At 38.5% G+C, this 21038-nt stretch overlaps 1 protein-coding gene across 1 annotated transcript; it reads right to left on the minus strand.

Moving 5' to 3' along the window:
• Positions 1-816: 816 nt before the first annotated feature.
• On the minus strand, positions 817-20739 carry gfpt2 (glutamine-fructose-6-phosphate transaminase 2). Its single transcript, XM_059346337.1, has 19 exons — positions 20633-20739; positions 19112-19219; positions 18035-18142; positions 16913-17038; positions 16181-16239; positions 15016-15150; positions 13144-13205; positions 11183-11262; positions 8881-8998; positions 8541-8704; positions 7412-7507; positions 7097-7194; positions 6860-6980; positions 6478-6635; positions 5046-5160; positions 4720-4847; positions 3875-4042; positions 3135-3296; positions 817-1858 (listed from the first exon to the last, which is right to left on the minus strand). Exons 1-19 carry the CDS (start codon positions 20637-20639, stop codon positions 1814-1816), a joined length of 2058 nt encoding a protein of 685 aa, XP_059202320.1. The 5' UTR covers positions 20640-20739; the 3' UTR covers positions 817-1813.
• Between the last annotated feature and the right edge of the window lie 299 nt (positions 20740-21038).

Raw genomic sequence — 21038 nt, forward strand, 5'->3', positions numbered from 1 at the left:
TTTAATTTAAGAGCTGATATCTGGCCATTTTATATGGTTTTCTTGAAATTTATTTTGGTTATGATCAAGAAAATCATCAATCAATCAAAATGGCTAGACATCAGCTCTTACATTAAACTTTTATGAGCTATTTTTATTGTTATCATTATATTTGTCCAAACAAGTGTACCTTTAGTTGTACCAGGCATTAAAATGAACAAGGAATTGAAGAAAAGGGTTGGTCTAATATTTTTTCCATGACTGTATTATATAGGATATTTTTCTAATTCCCTACAATGCTACACACCATGTGTACATTCCCATTTTCCATAACATATCTCTATATGTGTAAATTGTATATAGTGCATATAGCCATTTTATTTTATCTTAATTTAGTCTTTTGTTTCATTTATCAACCAATCACCTTTTTCTTTTTAAACTTATCTTTTCTTTAAATAGCCCTTCATTCAAAATATTTGTATAGTATTAGAACTATCCAATAACACAGTTCCAAAAGATAAGGAGAGGTCAGAGGGTGTCCTAAAATGTATAGTCATCTCCTCCAATATCTCATTTAAATACGTCCATGGAACAAAGTAGCTCCATTTTATGCATCTCATAATGGTGTTACATTACAAGCTCAAACTGGGACCAGACTAAAGCAATGGTCATACCACCTCTAGTCACATCAATTAAAAAGAGCTATACCTGTAGCGCTTTCACTCCTGTACTAGTAATATAGCATTAACGACTGATACTCACTACACAAACCGTGGCAGGGAAGGAGAAATAAGGAATAACAACGGGAGACTTTGGATAGAATGCTTTACCTATTTATTTATTTATTGATTGATAGTGCCTGCTTATGTCTATAAAACATACAGTATAAAATACAATCACAGTTAAAGATATAAATCAAACCCTCTCTTAAACCCCTATAAAATAAAAAAATCAGATAAATACAGAATATTATCATTATCATAAACCCATACAAACTGCAGACAAAACAAGTATTATTGAAAGTCACGGTACATTATTTTTGCTCTTGGTATGTATGTCTATGGAAATGTTCCAGGGATAAGGAAAATAGTGTCATGTTCTACTATGAACAGAATAGATATACAATGTTTGTTTGGTTTTTTTTTTTAAATTTAAATGAGAATAACAATAAAATGGAGCAGAAACATGACCAAAGAATCAAGTAATTATGTGAAAGTCAGATTCAGAAACTTCCTTCTGATAACTTCGGCAGAAAAATATTGAAGTTATGGATTAATGGCCCAACAAGCACTGGAATAAAACTGTTTAGTTCCTACATTTCCCATTATGCCAAGAGAGATAAGATGCTCCCAACAGACATAAACAATTCATAAAGCATAAAAAAATAAATCACCTCATTCATGACTGTGTACATACATAATGCACATTTGGTCCCCATATTGCACAACTGTAAACACTTCAATACACCATTTTTATGTTTTTCTGTGAAGCCTTCTTGTGTGTATTTTTGGCTCATGTCACGGTAATAAAAAGGCACAGCATGTTAGTTGCTTTGGATGTGTAAATTTTGTTTTCATAGATTGTTCCACGAGGCCTCGATGGCACTTTCTCAGCAGTGTATTGGTCGGAATTCACATTTCTCTCTTTAAAAAAAATAAAAAATCAATGTACCGTATACCTCCCTCTTTCATCTGTCGCGTTATTTCTCTTTCACTCTCACTCACACTCATCCACACACGCACACACACACAAACACACACTCAAACATACTGGACGTTCAATTGCACTGTAAATCTAAGAGCCTCCGTTCTCCTCTCCTGTGCTTTGTGAAGAATTATTCCACGGTCACAGATTTGGCCAGGTTCCTGGGAAAGTCAACCTGCAAAAGAAAAGCCGTTTGTTAGAGCAAATAGTCATGTTGTGTCACACAAAGTGCATTTACTTTAAGCTAACTGGGAAAGATACAGTTTCCCTTTTACACTGAAACAAACACACTTTAACTAGCTCAGAAAATGTGGATAAGAAACGATTCTACAGAGGACAGATACGGACAAGGATGAGGGCCAAGACAGGAGAAAAAATAATGAGGAGAATTTTTTCATTATGCACTTCAAGAAAACAGTAGAAATAACATGAATAAAGTAAAAATATAATGTTGAGAAACAAATCTGTGAATATCTTTCTACCTCTACCAAACTCAAAAAGTTGACTTTTTTCTCTCCATCGTATTTCAACTTTATTATCAACATTTCAACATTTTTCTCGAAATGCATAATGAAAAAACAATTTCCTCCTCTCAATATTTTTTCTCCTGTCTGGCCCTAACCCTCTTCCTTACAGATCAGCTCTCACGAAGGACAAAAAAGAAAAACCACAATGCACACATTAATGCCTGACCAGTTCCTGTTCTTTTGATAAGAAACATCATTGCTTACAAATACACCATACCTGTGTAAACTATGTAAAGCTATCATTGTGAGATAGATAAAAGGTAGAAACGCAAGATCACCAGTATGTAAAACAAAACCCTATGACCATTTCACACAAAACACAATCCAGAAGTGATATCGAAGTGGTCATTATAAAGTGAAACAAACTGCCTGAAACATACACAGACACACATGCAGCTTTAGAAAGTGCTGGTCTCTGCATCAACTATACAGTTCATTAATAATGAATTAACTGCAAGCAATAAATAGCCTCCCAGAGTCCTGCGCTGTAGGCAAATAACATTCTGTTGACATGTTGAAATTTGATGAAAACACTTTTAAAATTGTTGTTAAATTAAAAACATAAATATTAAGGATGCTGCATGTATCTGAACTTCAAACTTAGCATGGCATTAAAACCAATGTGCAATAAGATCATATGCAAATAGATGCAACTGAAGGCATTTGAATAGCAAAGCAAGATCTTTCAGAGCATATCTGCATTTGAATTTTATATTCGTCAGTTTTCTGTATATACAAACATTTATGTTATAATAATCATTTATAGCATAATATTGAATGTAACCAATGACGCACTTCAATGCTTTATTGCTTTAAGTACATTTTTAATAAAAATATTTTAAGAATAAAAGGCTATGTTTTGCATACAGCTCCAGTGAGAATTTGTACACATAGCTTATGTCAAAAATTGTGCAGACTACTTACGTCATATCCTCGCAGGACGGCCAAGTGGAAGGACAGGAGCTGCAGGGGGATGACGCTGAGGATGCCCTGCAGACAGTCCACTGTGTGCGGCAGCTCGATGGTGTGGTAGGCGTTCTTGCTCAACTCAGGGTCGTCCTGGCAACAAAGGATGATGGGCCGACCCTGATGTAGTGAGAGTCACAAGCAACAACATTAACATGAGCCAGTCAATTCATTTTGCTATATTTGTTGCTTTCAGAACATTTGTGTTTTGTGTTAACCCTTTGAACCCCACAACCTACTGTTAGGTTTGAAATGCATGTTAATTACACTTTTTATCATAGCAAGAAACTGTAAAAAACAAACAAACAAAAAAAAAAACTGAAAATATTCAACCAATTAAACTTTATTTATATAATTAATTTATATATAATCAAAGACACTTTATTCTATGTATCATTTAAAATTCGGCCAAAAATAAACCATTTGTTTTAGCCATATCCTTTAAAAAACATTAAATTCTGCACTCCTCAGTCCAACTGGGAAACCATGAATAACTTGACTAATTGAAAAGTGAATTATCAAATAAATTAATCTTTTTCCGTTTTTCTTCTTTTTTTGTGTGTGATTTATGGCATTATTGAATTAAAAGGACTTATATACTGCAATGAAAAACAAGGCCAGAGGGAGTAAAATGTGACAGTGCCTGGGGTTCAGAGGGTTCAAGTGCATGTGTCTAGGTGTGTTTTCCTAGGACCTACCGATCTTGCAGTGACTTGTTGCAGAGCATTCTGGCACTTGGTGTAGCAGGCGTCTCTCATGATGATCATGATGACCGGCATGTCTTTGTCTATAAGTGCCAAAGGTCCATGCTTCAGCTCTCCGGCCAGGATGCCCTCAGAGTGCATGTAAGTGATCTCCTTGATTTTCTGCACAAGAGTAAAAAAGAAGAAGCCCAGAACATCAGTCTGCATAATAACCAGTGGTGGAACTAAGTACATTAATCAAGTACTGTACTTAAGTACAATTCTGAGGTACTTGTACTTTACTTGAGTGTTTCCATTGTATGTAACTTTATTCTTCTACTCCACTACATTTAAAGGCAAATATTGTACTTTTTATTTCACTACATTTAGCTGCTAGCTTTAGTTACTTTTTTAGATCGAGATTTAACATGAAAAACACGATCAATTTAAACTTATTATACATTTTCAAACTCATAATAGTACATCAGATAGTTAAAGATGAGCATGATAAATGCAAAAATAATAATCTAATAATATTTGGAAACAAAAATAAAACAATCAGAGTGGGGCCATTCTGCATAACATGTACTTTTACTTTTGATACTTAAAGCACACTTTGATGCTGATGCTTTTGTACTTTTATTTGAGTGAGTTTTGAATGCAGGACTTTTGCCTATAGTGATAGTGATATTAGTACTTTTACTTAAGTAAGGGATCTGAATACCTGTTTCACCACTGATAATAACACATACAGACTCTATTATGTCATCTGCTGTTGCTACTTTCCCCTCATATTTTATGTTATTCTAGGAGAAGAGAATTGCATTTTTTGAGAGACTACTGTGGCATTCTCAACTCACCAGCGCCCCCTCTAGGCAGGTGGCATAGTGGTAACCCCGGCCCATGACCAGAAGAGACCTCTGCTGAAACAGTTCCTCAGCGATGGCCTTGATCTTCTTATCCAGATCCAACACCTTCTTAATCAGATCTGGGAGAGTAGAAGAAGTGGAGATAGAGGCATTAGGGGCAACAGTGAGGATATCAGTGCACACATTTTAAACAAAGAAACAGCATTTGATTAGCTTTATCTGTCAGTGGTGGTTGAACATGGTTTGACGTCTGTCAGTCTACATTTAAAGATGCTATGTTCTTTTGTGATTTACTAGTGTTTGTTTGTTGAACTTACCAGGTAGTATCTTAAGGCCATGGATGATCTCCAGTCTTCTCTGCTGTAGGGAGAGCCTGTCCTCGCTCATCATCAGGCCAAACATGACGAGGGACACAAACTGACTGGTGTAGGCCTAGATCACAAAAAACACTCATATAACCCCAAGCTTTGTTTAACAGTGTGACCTATTTGGAAAATAACACACAACTCATGTGGATATCTTGCACTATTTAAAGAAATAGATTTTATCATTAAATGGAATGCAAAGTACGTAAAGGGATAGTTTGGATTTATTGAAGTGGTGTTGTATGAGGTGCTTATCTATAGTCAGTGCATTTCTTATAGATGGTGGTCTGCATGCCCCTATTTGCAGCAGCTTTATATTGCTGTCAGAGAGCCCCAATTTTAAATGGATGCGGAGAAAACTGAAGCCATTCTATGATATCTACAAAGCCACCAGACTCCACTGACAAAAACAGCAATTTTACCTTAAAAAACACGGTAGTTGCTGGTCTACTGCTGCCTAGATTGTTAAGTTTGTTTGTGTTATTGTGTGACTTTGGTGGATCCAAACTAACTATTTAAAACACAAAAGTCACATAATAATGTTGAACCTTTGCAGAGAGCATAACAGCTTCATTCCCCACAATTTAACGTAATTAAGGCTGAGTGACGGCATAGTAAATATGACCTACATTAAACAGATTTTTTAGGTGACTAAAAGGCGTTTGCTGACTCCTTCAGCCACAGTAGTGCTTTGCTTCGCTTCAGTATCTGTCCCTCTGTTTGCTTATGTTCACCATCTACTGTTACCGGTTGTAACAGACGACATCACATCACCCCGATTTGCTAGCTATTTAAGAGAATTATTAACTCCTGACTTGCGTCCTTAGATCCTCAGGTGGCGCCCTTCTGACCGTTCCTAAGTCAAAACTGAAAACCAAAGGTGAACGGGCTTTCTCCACCAGAGCGACCCGACTTTGGAACAGGCTGCCCGAGGAGATAAGGCACGCAGAGTCAGTAACTTCACTTCTTAAAACCCACTTTTATAGACTTGCTTTTATTTAATGCTGTCTATCTCACCACTTCTTTTACTTCTTCACTTTTTACTTTTTTACTCCTTTCACCTTTTATTTTCTGTGTATCTGAGAATGTCTTGTGATTGTTCTCTTATTGTTTTCCTTTTAACGTAAGAATTGTTTTTAGCCTTATGGCATCCTTCTTTGTGTAATTAACTTCTCTCTGTCAAAGCACTTTGTAAACTGCTGTTTTTAAAAGGTGTTATATAAATAAAGTTATTATTATTATTATTATTACTGTTGGTAATACACTGACTACGGATAAATACCACATACAACCCCACTCCATAAAATCCTAATTATCCATTTAGAGTTGGTCTGTTTTGCATATTGGTGGTGGCAGATCCTGAAAAGATTTAAAAAAGATTTACCTTGGTGCTAGCCACTCCTATCTCAGGCCCAGCATTGACGTGGACTCCACAGTCTGTTTCTCTGCAGATGGAGCTGCCAACAGTGTTGGTGATACCGACTGTCAGAGCACCTTGTTCCTTGCAGTAGCGCAGTGCCATTAAAGTGTCTGCTGTCTCTCCTAAGGGAGCAGAGGGAATGAAAGGATATGCTTATGATGCAGAATTGCAGCACAATAAGGCCACAGTTGGAGGTAAAACACAAAAAGATGATGATACTGTCAACAGATTGGACCATTTCTGTGTGAAGCTATTCTCTTTAAAGCCAGTTTCACGGTGGGATTTGTCTGGGAACAAACGACTGTTTGTAGAAAATTTTTTCCACGTTTTTGTGTGGTGTTTTCACCTGACTGGCTGATGAAGAAGCAAACGTCGTCTCTAAAAACAGGTGTGTTGCGATCCAGAAAGTCGCTGGCCAGCTCCACCATGACAGACAGCTCCGTCAGCTCCTCCAGGATTTGTCTTGTCTGAAAGTTCGGGAAACAAAAGCAGCAGTTTCACCATCATCATCATCATCATCATCTTCATCATCATCATCATCATTGTTTTTTGAACTACATTGCCAATTTTTAGTTTTACTCACAGCCACTGCAGCGTGGTAGCTAGTGCCACAGCCAATCACGAGTAGCCGTCTGCACCTTTTGATTTCTTTCAGGTGATCCTTCAGCCCACCGAGAATCACTGAGGAAGTAGCAGACAGTAACATTAGTTGACATTCACAGTGACAGTGAAATGTTTTAGTCTATAATTGCTCGATGTCTTTTAAAAGTTCAAATAGACTATGAAACTGCAGATCCTGTGTGCACAGTCTTGTTAATATTGATTTAAAGGATCCGGGACCTGTTCAAGTGACCTATTACACTTGAAGGCAGGGCAGGTTTGTGGGATTACTAGTCACCTGCGTCTGTGTCAAAGCAAATCCGTCCTCTCATAGTGTTGACAACTGACTCCGGCTGCTCAAAGATCTCCTTCTGCATGAAGGCATCGAAGTTACCTGCAAAGACACAAGCATATATATGTATATGAGATTATCTCCTCGGTATATTATAATGTCTTGTGAGGACGTGCAACATGTCCCCAAGAGATGAGACAGAAAACAGAAGCATGTTGAGGATGGGTTTTCTGCTTAAAGAGGCTGAAAACTGACAGCCATGTTATCTTTTCACTTTCAGCCAGCAGAGGGCAAGCAAGTCCACAAACTAGATTGGTAACAGTGCATGCATGTGCTCAGTGTATTCAGAAGGTGTGGTGGAAAAAGTATTCGTTGCTATATAATAGATAGCGTTCCTGCAGTGTTGTGGTTAACTCTTTCCCATGCTTTGTCCGAAGGTAAAAGTGTCCCGACCTGTTTTAATCAGGGAGGTTGTAAGACGTTGTGTCTCACTTTATTGCCACAGGCCAGAGACAGGCATTGTGTCATTAAGACTGGATAACTAAGAATCATCTGTGACCTTGTTTCTTGGGTTTAATTGAATTTGGAAAGATTGTTTCTTTAAGCAAACTCAACACGTTCTCTTCCCAACTCATCAGATACCAAAGCTTTGTCACAGCCCTCTGTGTCTGATTCAGACGCAGTGGGGGTGGTGTGTCAATTTCAGGTCCATGCATAGTGGTTTTTTTTTTTTTTTAAACTGTGTTTACAGGAAGTGGTTAACTTTAGGCAATAAAACCAGTTGACTAAGGTAAAAAAAAAAAAACGACCACTTCTGCACTTAATTACTGTATGCAGTTATGCAGGGCGACTCCAAAAAACAACATTGACTCTTGATTTCACATTAATCACAAACACTGATCTCCTGGGTCAAAGTCTGGCACTGTTTCTCTGTGGATTGAGCATTTTGACACTTAAATTGTACTGTATTTACACTATATGGCACCTAAACCTGCTTTATAATAAAAAGACATCACACTTTTTACAACACAGAACCTTGAAGTCTTGTCTGAAATAAAATAAAAGTAATGTATTATCCTCATGTTCATTCATTCCTCATGTTCTAACAAAAATGAATTTTTAACGATTATCTCACCTTTCATGATCTGTTGCAGCTCCATCTGCAGTGTCTGGATCGCCCTCACTGGATCCTCACCAGCCTGCCGGTTCACCCTGTGGATGGAGAGTTTCCCGCCGGTCACCACTGCCATGTCATCATCCTCCAGGTACAACACCTTGTTGGTGTGTTCAATGATGGCACTGTGTGTAGAGATACGATTAGGTTATAATGTGTTTATAAAGGGCACTTAACGTGTTCATTTTTGCTCATACCTGACAGATATGCAATAGAGAGAGACAGGTGAAGTTAACAAATTAATAATAATTAATAAGAACAATTTAATGATACAAAACTACACAGACGCTTGGTATCTCACCTGGCGTCAGAGGCAAAGTAATACTCCACAGGCCTGCCATCTCCCACAGAGTTGATGGCGTTGGAGCAGTCTGGACGATTATGGCTGTTCTTCTCCTGGACTCCCTCCTTGATGTGAGCTACAGGGTCGAAAGTCAGAGGTCAGGGGTCAGAGGTCGCACAATGACTTTGAGCAACTAAAACAATCAAGATGTGCTCATCACATGAATTCATCCACAGGTCACTGCTGTGGAAAATGGGCTTGTCATGTTGTGAAATTCAGATTTTACAGTAAGGTAAGGTAACGTTTGAGGTGGAACATCCATCTGCTAACAGCGCAGGACAGAACGTTTACGATGGACGTGAAACTGTTGTGACCTGCTGTTACATGGTGGGAAAAAAATTTCAGTGAGTTGTATTCGTAATCAGATGTGTTCTGTTTTTGCTTAAGTTAGCCACAATAATCAGCAGGATAAGACAAATATGTGGCAAGTCATTATATAAAATCCTGTGAAAATGCCGAAGAAGTATTTTTTTTCATCCATTAACGACACACCCAACTTGGTTCCCTCCTGACCCTAAACCACCCAAATCCTTGGACTTTGGTTCAGATAAGATAGTGAAGATACAGTTCTTCACACAGTAGAGATGAAGAAGCAACAGCAAAGCAAGTACATTGCTGCTCAAACAGTAATGATAATGACAGACGCTGTATTTGTAAGATTACACGAGTATTAAACTAAATGTCTCTATTGTCTTGCTGGCAACTCTAGGATCATGAAGCCCATTCTTTATTCAGTATCCAGATAAGTTTCCAAAGGACCATTACTCTGTGAAACTATACCGAAAAATCCCTGGCAACACTTTAGGGAAAATGGCTTTCTAAGAAAGTTTTTTAACAGAATTATTGCACAATGAATAACAGAACCACCAAACATCTTGAGCTACTTGTACAGTTAGCCAAGAGCATCACTTTTTGTGATTTGTAACAGTACATCAGAGAAAATCAAGAGTAAGAGCTACATTATGTTGTTATTCAGGGAAAAAGTAAAAAGAAAATACTTCTTTGATATAATGTCTGTTTAAACGCTACTGTATGAGGATACTCAGATGTCCTTGAAAAGACAAAAAAACAACAATACAATTATCCGACTAATATTATACGCCTATAACTTTGTATCTAAAGCCTGATTTAACATTTCATACATGCCATAAAGCTCCATTGTTACCCAAATAACCATTAAAAACACATCAATCAGCCCCACTGTTGCACATGTTTCTTCATTACGATAAACACGGCCAGCGATGTTTATTTTGAGTCAATCCCACACACACACACACACACACACACACACACACACACCGTCCTGCTGGATGAAAATAACCCCAACAAATATTTACTCCTGTTTGAGTTTGCTTTAAACTACAGTGCCCAGCTGTTTTAGGGAATTATATAGTCTTTTTTTTTGAGAAGTACATATTCACGACCCAGTATCAACATTTACAACCCCAGTGGGAAAGAAAGGGCTTTTGTTTGAGCGTGTTGAGAGATAGACCAATGCATTGTTGGACTGGGTCGTTGCTGGCCTTATGCTTTTAAGATGTGTTTTATAATGTGTAGAAATGTGATGACAGGCAATGTGAAAGGGGGATACATTCATTGCTTCCCTCACTTTTAAACTGCTCATAAAATGACATAATAATAATAGCAATATAGTCGTATTCCTGTCTTCCTCATTACAATCACTTCTAGTTCAAAATGCTGCTGAGAATGCTCACAAAATCTAACATAAGAGTCGACACCAAGGCCTATTTTGGCTCTGCGCTGGTTACTTTATGAGCCTGAATGCAGCCTGGGATCCTCCAGCAGAGGTATGATAGTAATTCCTTGGTCAAGGCTAAAAATCAGAACCCCTTGGATTCAAGGCCCCATAACTCTGGAACAACCTAGTAGTCAGCTGAGTCGTTTATTCTTATTTAAAAAAAAAGTTATTTATTATAGTTCTTAAACAGCAATGAAATAGAGTTGTTAAAGACAACTATTAGGGTGGTCAGTCGGAAGATAATTAGTTAATTTATTTTGTGTTGCTGCGTTGTGATTAAGCAAGAAGCCTCAAAAGTGAATTACCTTTATTTACAAACTAACTAACAATAATGCTGTTTGGAGTATCATAATGCAGCTCAGAGGCGCATGTACTGTCAGCAACAAGGTCATTTTAGATAATACAATATGTGTACCTGCAGTATGTCTGTGTGTAAGCGTGCAGAGATTCAGGGTGCAGTGTAAATGCATAATGGCAGATAGAGACAGGAACAGAACTCACAACTGTTGTACTGCACGGGGATGTTTTCGGTCAACAGCTCATGCTCACTTCGCACACCAATGAGCAACGGACTTCCTCTCCTGCCGGGACAAGAATGAAGCAGGCGGGGTGGACGAGACGGAGAGAGAGGGGAGAGGTGGGAGAGAGGAGAGGATTAGGCTTTGTAGACACACAACAATGTGAGATACATACACTCTCACGTGGTGCTGAGTGTTGAGGGAACCTGACATCCTATCCGGCTGTATTATTCCAAACAATGCTGAAGTTCCTCTGCACTCTTTATGATCTGTCCTCTCTTTTCCCACATCAAACTTCATTTTTCACATCAGTTTATCATCACTTTGTACACAATCCTAAGGTTGGGTTTGTCCCTGTGCAGACAAACATCCTCCCTCTTATTCCACAGCTCTTCTAAACTTTCTAATGTTGAAAATCAAACAAGTAAACTGACTCTACATCCTTCTAGGATTTGCGTCCTGGACCGAGTCACTGCTGCCTCATTGGCTACTGATTCAATGTGGGCTTCTCCTATTGGCTTTGGGGGCAGAGCACCACATATAGATTTGACAGGTGAGGGAGGAGGGTGTGAGATTAAAACCTTTACACACTCATCTTGTGACCACAGTGCAAACAGTATAAAAAACAAAAGCTCTTCTTGGCGAGTAAATTATTATGAAACCAGCTCTTGAGAAACCGTGTCCAAAGGGCCTCTCCTTGTTTCTCGTGTTTCTCTGTCTGGATCCCTCTTTTCTCTCTGCTTAGCACTTCTCTGGGGCTTGGCTACGCTGACGTAAGGCCGCTGGTTGTTTTAATGGGTGTGGGGCTTGAAAAGTGAAGGCTTGCAAACAGAAACATGTGGTCGCTATCCAATACAATATTTACCCTAAGGGAGGGAGAAAAGGGAAGAAGGGAAGCAAAGCGACGAAAGAAACCTAAGTCAGAGAAGGACAGGGTGGTGGAAAGAAAGATAATGGAGGATGAATAGATTGAGAGAAAGTGAAAGAAAGAGAAGAGAAAGGAAGAGAGGGAAAGTCGTGCCAGGAGGTTGATCACTGACGACAAAGGGCGGGTGGTGACTAGCATCACTAGATAATTGCAAACATTCCCTCATCCCTCCATCCTGGGAGACAGTGCTGACTACTCAACATATTAACCACAAAACTGTATTGAGTTAGCCAAAGCTGTGCAATATACTCATATCTTCTCTTAAGAAGCACACAATAAGGAAATGTGTTTCCTGATTTTAGCAGCAGGTGTGCTAAGAAGCAGCCATGCCAACAGTGGCACTGCCAGGCAACCTGTCTGAGTAAACCACAAGTACCAGCCCACCTATCTCTCTTCACTTTGTTGACCTCCTTTTTCCCTCTCTCACTCCCGTGCTCCAGCAAGCTCCCTTTACCCTGATCCATGACAGCTCACTGAACCATGAAAGGTATAAAGTAAAATAAAATGATTTGAAGTGATTAACCGGGAGTCTTTTTTTGGCAGGGGCATATCCCGGCAGCAGAAACAGGAAACTCTCTCGTCTCTCTGTTAATGAGTCACAGAGAAGAGGCCAGAGGCCCAGGAGGGAGAGGAGGAACCTGAACTCAACCTCTGCTCCCCTCCTCCTCCTCCTGCGTCTTAAGATGCAGATAGCACTGACACATACAGGCTGACGGGAATTTACACACAATCATACACGGAAAACATTTATTTTGACCAGTATCATGAGAAAATCACATTCAAGAGTCATAACATGTCACATGTAATGGATGTCTGCTAAGATGAGCCACAATGAGTGAATCAAGGTCTCCTAAAAATCATATTTGAGATTGCTTCATAGTTGTAATAACAGGGATGACGCATGTCTAATGAGTCTGGCTCACTGCACGGGACCAGAGTGAAATGTCAGAGCTGTGTGTGTGTGTGTGTGTATGTGTGTGTGTGTGTGTGTGTGTGTGTGTGTGTGTGGTACCAACCTGGTGCAGACAGCGTCCCCGGGGAAATGACGGCTTTTAAACACCAGAGCATAGGCCCCCTCCTGACACAGAAAAAAACAGAGGAAACATGAGCTCAATGAAAGAGTGAAATACACCAATGCTGGAGGAAACTGTGTAGAAGAGGAGGAGGAAGTTGTGTATTCCTGGAAATCAAGAAATGTTTAAGGGAAACATTTTAGAGATGCAAAGAAACTCCTCTGCCTCTGTGGGGTTTGGCAGTTGTGGTGGGGGATGGGGGTGGTAAGTAGACAGGGGGGGGGGGTCAGAGAAATAAAACCTCTATTGTACAACATCAGCTGTGTTTCGAAAGCACTGACTGCAAAGCTGTCGGCAGCGGTTAGGAGCTGAGTTGGCTTGGAGCGTATGTGTGTGTGTGTTGTGTGGAGGCGGGGAGACGAGGGGAGGGTATCGTGGTCATGACGCTGTAAGTGGGTCTAACTATCTGGTTCCCATTACTCCACATCCAAAATGGCTGCTTTTGCCTCCTCTGCTCCTCTGAGAACTCACTGCAACCAAGAGTGTGAAGCTCTGGAGCATGAAAGTGGAACACACAATGGAAAAAAGAGGATTGCTCCATCTTAAAAATCTGTTTCTACGGGTGATGATGTCACTTGTGATGCCGTTAGGGCGGTTGCTATAGAGACTGTTTTTGTGATGGTGTACAGTGTTTTAACGGACAGGAAACTAAAGCGCATGTTGTAGAATGAGCACATGAGAGTGAGTATGAATGGTCAGTGAGATGGTCTTTTTATAGTATGATGCTATCCTTTATAATTATCAGGAAGCTGGTGGTAAAATTTTCCATTTGTTAATGTACACCTAAAGAAAAAAGAAACTGTAGTGTCTCACTGGCAGCGATGGGAGAAGTACTCACATCCTTTACTTCATTAAAAGTAGAAATACAATGGTCTAAAAATACTTTAAAAAATGTTACTTAAGTAAACTTACACATGAATGTATGAAAAGTGAAAGTACTCTGCACATGGAGTGTTTCACAGTGTTATATTATCATAGAATATTATATTGTGGTGAAAAGTAACAAGTACATTTACTCAAGTACTGTGCATAAATATCCGAGTATTTCCTTTTCCTGCTGCTTTATACTTCTACTCCACTTCAATTCAGAGGCAGATACTTCACCTTTTACTCCACTACAATGTTTTGACAGCTTTAGTTACTTTTGCAGATTCGGATTATTAATCCAAAATACAATCAGCTAATGTATCATGATATATTATAGCAGCTTGAAGTAATTAAAATGTGCTCCATTTTTACCAGCTGCAACATTAAAGCGGTGAACACATTAAAGCATCATTCATTATAAATCAATATTAAAGATATATAATATTTTTAAATAGGAAATTCTCCATAATGAGTATGTTTACTTTTGTACTTTATCATTTTTTTTAATGCTTTTATACTCTTTTTATTCTTTACTTCTATTTGTAGAATGCATTTCAACACTGGAGTATTAGTACTGTTACTTAAGTTTTCCATCATATCATTTAGGTTGTTTATCTGAAAAGTAACTACAGCTGTTAAATAAATTCAGTGTAGTACAAGATTTCCTTCTGAGATGTAGTGGAGTAAAAGTATAAAAGAAACATAAAATGGAAACACTTAATTGCATACTTAGTGCTTTCCTTCACTGCTGACTAGCAGAAAAATGAACTAAAAGCAAACCCTGGATATCATGTAATGTTACAGTAAAACATAGATTAGATTAGCATGCTAACACTGAGTGTGCTGCTGTGAAGTGTGTGTATGTGTGTGTGTGTGCGCGCGCGCGCGTGTGTGTGTGTGTGTGTGTGTGTGTGTGAGAGAGAGAGAGAGAGAGAGAGAGCTGCTCACCAGCTGCTGAGTAACCCTCTCTACCAGGGTGGAGAAGGTGATGCTGTCGTTCTCTCGGTTGTCGTAAACATATTTGATGAGTTTGGGGATCACCTCTGTGTCCGTCTCTGACTCAAACTCATATCCTTTGTTTATCTGAGGAAGATACCGTTTGTATGAATATAAACATGAACACACTAATGATATGCTGTCAGTCATCCTGTAAGATGAGCTTTTGACAAATTCTATCTGAATCTTTTATTCTGGTCACTTTTTATGAAGTGCTTAAGCTCAGTAAGAGAATCAAAACTGTTGCTTAGAACCTTAGACAGAATTAATTAAACATCAAACAAAGGTTTAAGCTTTCAGTTCTGAGACATAACTTTGTGCGTGGCATTGATTAAAGGAAACTGATTTATGAATTTTGCTAGAGAGTCATCACTGTCATGTGTAAACAACAAGCTGTTTATTGAAATAAAAATGTCCTCAGCTGTACATTTTAGTAAAACCTTCAATACTTTATTAGCTATTGTGATTTTATTACACACTAAAGTTGAATGGGCAGTTTAACACTTAGTACTGTATGTGCAACATTCGAGATAATACAGACTTAATTTGAATTTGCAGAAAAAAGGTTGTTCTATTTTGACATTTAACATTTTGAGAGGATTATTTAAGCTTTTACTCATCAGTTTTTATCCCATCAACTTAAAAACACTAATAAATAAAATAATTTTTATATTCCAGTAAGGCGTGACTTTTGCCCAAGTTTAATGTGGCAACAAGTCACTCCTTAGTTAATGAGTAATACTCAATAATGTTGTCTCAATAGAAAGTTTTAGTGCTTAGAGCTGGAGCGATTTAAAAAGAAAAGAAAATTCATTCATTGCAGATTGTTTGAAATTGTCACACTCTTAGCACATGAATATGTTGTTATTGTCCTTTGCTCAAACAGTGGACAGAGTAAACTGATAAAATAATACATGCACAAATGTACATCTGTCTAATCTGTAAACAGAACAACATGGTCAAGTCTTCTTGAGTCATATGAGGAATGTTATGATCCTGAAGCAGAGATTGACGCAGCAGCTTGCCAGTAAACAGAATGACACTCAACCTGTCACGATAATACACGTTTAACCTGATCAGTGGGTAAAGAGGAATTCCTTATGATAATGTAACTCACCAGGTATGCTTTCAGCTCTTTGTAGTTGGTGATGATGCCATTGTGGATGACTACAAACTCTGAGAACAGTCAGCAATATTGAACAGGTTAGACAAAGGAGCTAAAGGTCAAAAAGCAGAGAAGTTGTAATAAGACTTTCTCTCCTCATGATAGTACTTCAAACAAAGCAGTGCATTTAGCAGCCACTAAAATAAAATGTATACATTATCACCATAAACATGAGTTACAAATAAAGGTTTATAAGTTGTCATAAAAGATAACCAATTAATAAAAGGTCCATATCTAATACAATATACTAATAAACCATAAAATAAAACAAACACGTGATATAAAATGATGATTGTGTTGTACATGATGTGAACTCTCACACTGTGGACTTTAATGAGCTTGCACACCTTGTTCTAAAGTCACAATACATTATTTACACACCTATGAAGATGGCACACTGACGACAAAAGGAGATGGGTGTACATTTGGGTGTGTGAGGGTGTGTGTTAAATTATGGTATACAAAATCTTTTATTGAAAGATGAATCGGCTATAAAAGCTAGATGACAATTAAGGCTTTCAATATGATGAACACCTTTTCTTTCCTGATTATTGAATAAACCTACTGTGTTTCATTGATTCATCCATTAATGCTGACAGTCCTACAGTATGTTTTGCATAGATTTACAGTGCATGGGTATTAAATGTATATTCTCATATACACTATGCTGTAAGTTCATATTACCGTTGTCCTTGTCGGATCGATGTGGGTGGCTGTTGACAGCGCTCGGCTCTCCGTGTGTGGCCCAGCGCGTATGAGCAATGCCGAAATGTGTGTACAGCTCCTCGTCCAGGTCCAGTGAGTCTTTCTCTGAGCAAGCAAAACACAACACCAGTCCCTTTACTGACATGAACACACTGCAGGGACTTTTCAAGACAGAAGAATGCAGCACAAGGAGTGGTGATTTTTGGAAAATTTCTTCAAAATGGGATGATAAAAAATGGACAGCTTTCAAATGGTGCACATGTGGGACAACATATTAAAATTTTAGAGAGAAAAACTAAGGTTCACATATAAATCTCTCATTAGAAATATGGGTCAAAATGAACCCAATTTTTTTTCAATTACACTTTAGATAAAACCACAATTGTGCGAGACTCCTTTTTTACCAATGATGCTCTTATTTTGTTAAAAAATCAGTGCATCCTGCCTGTCATTAACAGTGGTGCTTTTTTTCTATTGAGTTACTGCCTGAAATTCGTTGAATAAAGTTTACCAAAAAGGCTGAATATATGTAGAATTGTTTCCTTTGTGGCAGTGCAAAACAACATATTTTATCTAATTTTTTATTATTATTTCTTTTTTTATTTTATTATTTTGGTCTGATTTATTTTAATTTATTATTTTCGTAAAATGTATTTCAACGTCTAAAAATATATTTATATTTTTCATTATTGGTTTTATTTATTTATCTAATTTTTATAGTTATTTATTTTATTTGTTTTATATTTTTTCTATAGTTTAACCCATGGAAGCCTGGAAAGCGGATATGTCGTTTTGTAGTATTTGTATAAGCTCTCAAATACTTTTGGAATTTCATTTCTACCTGCTACAGAGGCTGAGAAATCTATTATTTAGTAGAAGCGTTGACACATCTGTTGAATTTCCAGAAAAACTTCAGGTTTTAGGGGCTTGTTTTAAAATCGCCCAGAGGTTTTACAGGCGTTTTAGGCGTCAATGGTTTAATTTCAAAGAAAAACCCCTGTTAAAAGGACATGTTTCTCAAAGCTCAATAAATACACAATGTTTCCAAAGTTAAATCATGAATGTGATCAAAATATTGAACTATCAATAGCATCAACCCACTGTATAGCTCCTCATCCAGGGCCTTGACCTTCCCGGTCTTCTTGAACAAGCAGATGTTGTTGTTGTTGATGTCATTGGCCGACTTCTGAGGGCCGTCCACAGCGATGCCTGCAGACAGACAGGACGAGAGGCAAAACAGTACTTTTATTACGAGGGAACAAAAGGCACGAAGCACACTAATTCAAAGTTCTAGTGGTCATATATTAGTAATGAGAGCTAAAAAGACAGATGGATAGATTATGAGTAGAGATCCAGGATTTAATATGTTCATATCCGAGGTGTTGTTTATTGTGTGTGTAAGCAGGATATGATGTTTAACAGCCTTTAAAGGGCCTCTTAGTTATGTGGCTTTATCTCACTCAAGTAGGATGAACAAACACAAAGTGTGTGGGTGTGTCCGTGTGTGTTTGAGCAATATTAAATGTCCAGGTGGCAGGCGGTTCTGAGTGAGAAGTCAATGGAGCTTCCTAAGCTGTAGTTGCTAGCTTAGATACTTCATTACATCACATTTCTTCTAGATTTTCCCTCTGCTCTTTTATGATTGAATAGGCGTGTCAGCATGACACCCGCCTCACTCTGCCTAATGGTTGTAGGTGTAAGTTGCCATACCAGTTTTATTGCATTTCATTTCAGATCGCTATGATTTGTTGTTAATTAAACATCACGAGTCTCATGTTGAAGAGGAAACAGATGAAAAATCATGGTGTACTCAGATCAAGCCAGAGATATAACTAAAAGGCATTTTTGTGTATTTTTAACCCCATAAGCCCTACCCAATAAAGGCATTTTAACTATATCCTTTCGGGAATTGATGCAAGTTTGCCTGAAGTAAAGCCCCGCGCTTCCCCTTTGTCTAAAGAGGTTTGACTGTCAGGTAACATGACAATGTGTGTGTGCCATTACAGTTTTTCAACCCAGAGTCATTATATTTCTGGCAGATTTTGTTTCTTAATGCTTTGAATGCTGTCAAAAGTTGCCCAGATTTCTTTTTTTAAGGACCTGACACACAGGTGCTGCCAAGGAATACTATAAGCTTTTGTGCATGGTGTGTGTGTGCTGTGAAGCCGGGTGTCTTACCTGCTGAATCGTACCCTCTGTACTCCAGTCTCTGCAGTCCCTTCACCAGCGTCTCATATATCTCCTTTCTGGTGCGAGGCACTCGGTAATTCAGGTAGGCAAAGATCCCTTTTAGAGAGGGAGAAAGGAAAAGAGAATTTAAAGGGACAGTTCACTCTACCATCAAAAATACATATTTTTCCTTTTACCTGTAGTCTTGTTTATCAACTTAGATTGCTTTGTGATGAGTGTTGTAAATATCGGCCATAAAAATGTCTATCATCACTTGTATGTAATTGAACTTAGCTTGTGGTGGTCAAAGTGCCAAAACGTACATGAGAAAATCTCAACAGGATAATCCACGGACCTTGATTTGCAGCAATTATACATCACAGACAATAGTTTCTATATGAAACTTATCACAACCCTTTGGGGTGAACTGTCCTTTAAAACAATCTGAAACTGTGTAGGTGAGTTTAAACAACTGCAAAGTGGAATCTTGTGAGCGAAGTACTATCACATTTTGTTGGTCCAATAAGTTAAAAATAGTAATAGAAAGAAATGGCAACTTATTACCAGTAATCAAATTGGATCCTAATTCAGCAGTGTCTTAGGTATATTGTTATGTATACCTATATCATGTAGGTGTGACCCAGGGTATTTCAATCTAAGGAATATGACTTGACTGCCAATGTCAAAGTTAAAAATATGGTTATGTCAAAGATTCCATTCAGACTACATGAGGATGCTGAAGGACTGATTTTACATGTATAATTGCTTAATTGCTCACAGATAATTATGATATATATCTTATTTTAATAGAAATACCAGCCTTTTAATAATACTGTTGGTAGAAAAATTTGAAGGGGACCCATGTGGACAAAAAGTGCTGGTGTGTGTGGTGTGTGTGTGCGTGCAGGAATGTTCCGGGCAGCTCTTTTCCCAGCAGCACACAGCTGGCCATTGACGGACGCACATTGCGCGCAGTGTTGGGTCAGCCAGGTATAGACAGGCTGCTGTGGACTCCCACAGCCTTGGCCTTTTCCTTGCAAGACACCCGAGCAGAGGGCCAAGTGCTGTTAAAGATTGACTTTCTGCTGTAAACGTCCCTGAGTTACATGTGAGGCTGTCAAAAAGACGCGATATGTAGTCAGGCTTCAGATTTGTGAGTGTGCGTGGCTTCCTTTCCGCAAAATATATAAGATAACAGATAACTATGTTGGCTGGTGTGACCTGCCTGTCAAGTCATACCAGCCAACATCCGTGACTGAAACACTGACACGTCGCAGCTGCGCGTAAAGTTTCTGAGAAATCAGCACAGATCAGAAATCAGAGTAATTTATCCAGCTGTTTCACTTCAGAATCCATATTTCCTTCAATACTTAAACTAACACGAATTGGATAACTACAAGAGAGCAATTTAATAGTTTTATAACTTTGGCATCGAGGCAATTTTAGTGCGTAAAGCGAGTGAAATTCCTTCCAACAAGTTTCTTAATACATAACCTAGACTTTAAAAAAAAAAAAAAGAAGCAAACTTACCACACATGACTCAAGTGTTGTTTTCGTGACTGGAAACGTTTCTGTGAGAAAAAGACTTGTAGTGTTCCGACTGGAGTGATGCTTCTGCCTCTGCCGTGTTAAATTCAGACCGACTGCTGCTGCACACTCCCACTATTCATTTAAATGGTGTTTCCTGGAGAGGCAGCGGCCCCGCCCCCCTCCTGGCAGCTCCTCTGTCCTGTCAGCTGCAGCGTCCTGTTGCCTCACAGGTACTCACCACTATACCTGTCACAGATTGATTGACAGGTGTTTATTAACGCAATCATCTTCTGACCAGCCCGATTACGTCAGCAGCACTCAAGGGTTTGTCAACTTTCAATGAGGTGATGTTTCACCTTTATGCATGTGACAGCCGTGTTTGACATGTATACACTATTATTTAGAT

The sequence above is a fragment of the Centropristis striata genome, chromosome 12, assembly GCF_030273125.1.
Source record: "Centropristis striata isolate RG_2023a ecotype Rhode Island chromosome 12, C.striata_1.0, whole genome shotgun sequence".
Taxonomy (NCBI): domain Eukaryota; kingdom Metazoa; phylum Chordata; class Actinopteri; order Perciformes; family Serranidae; genus Centropristis; species Centropristis striata.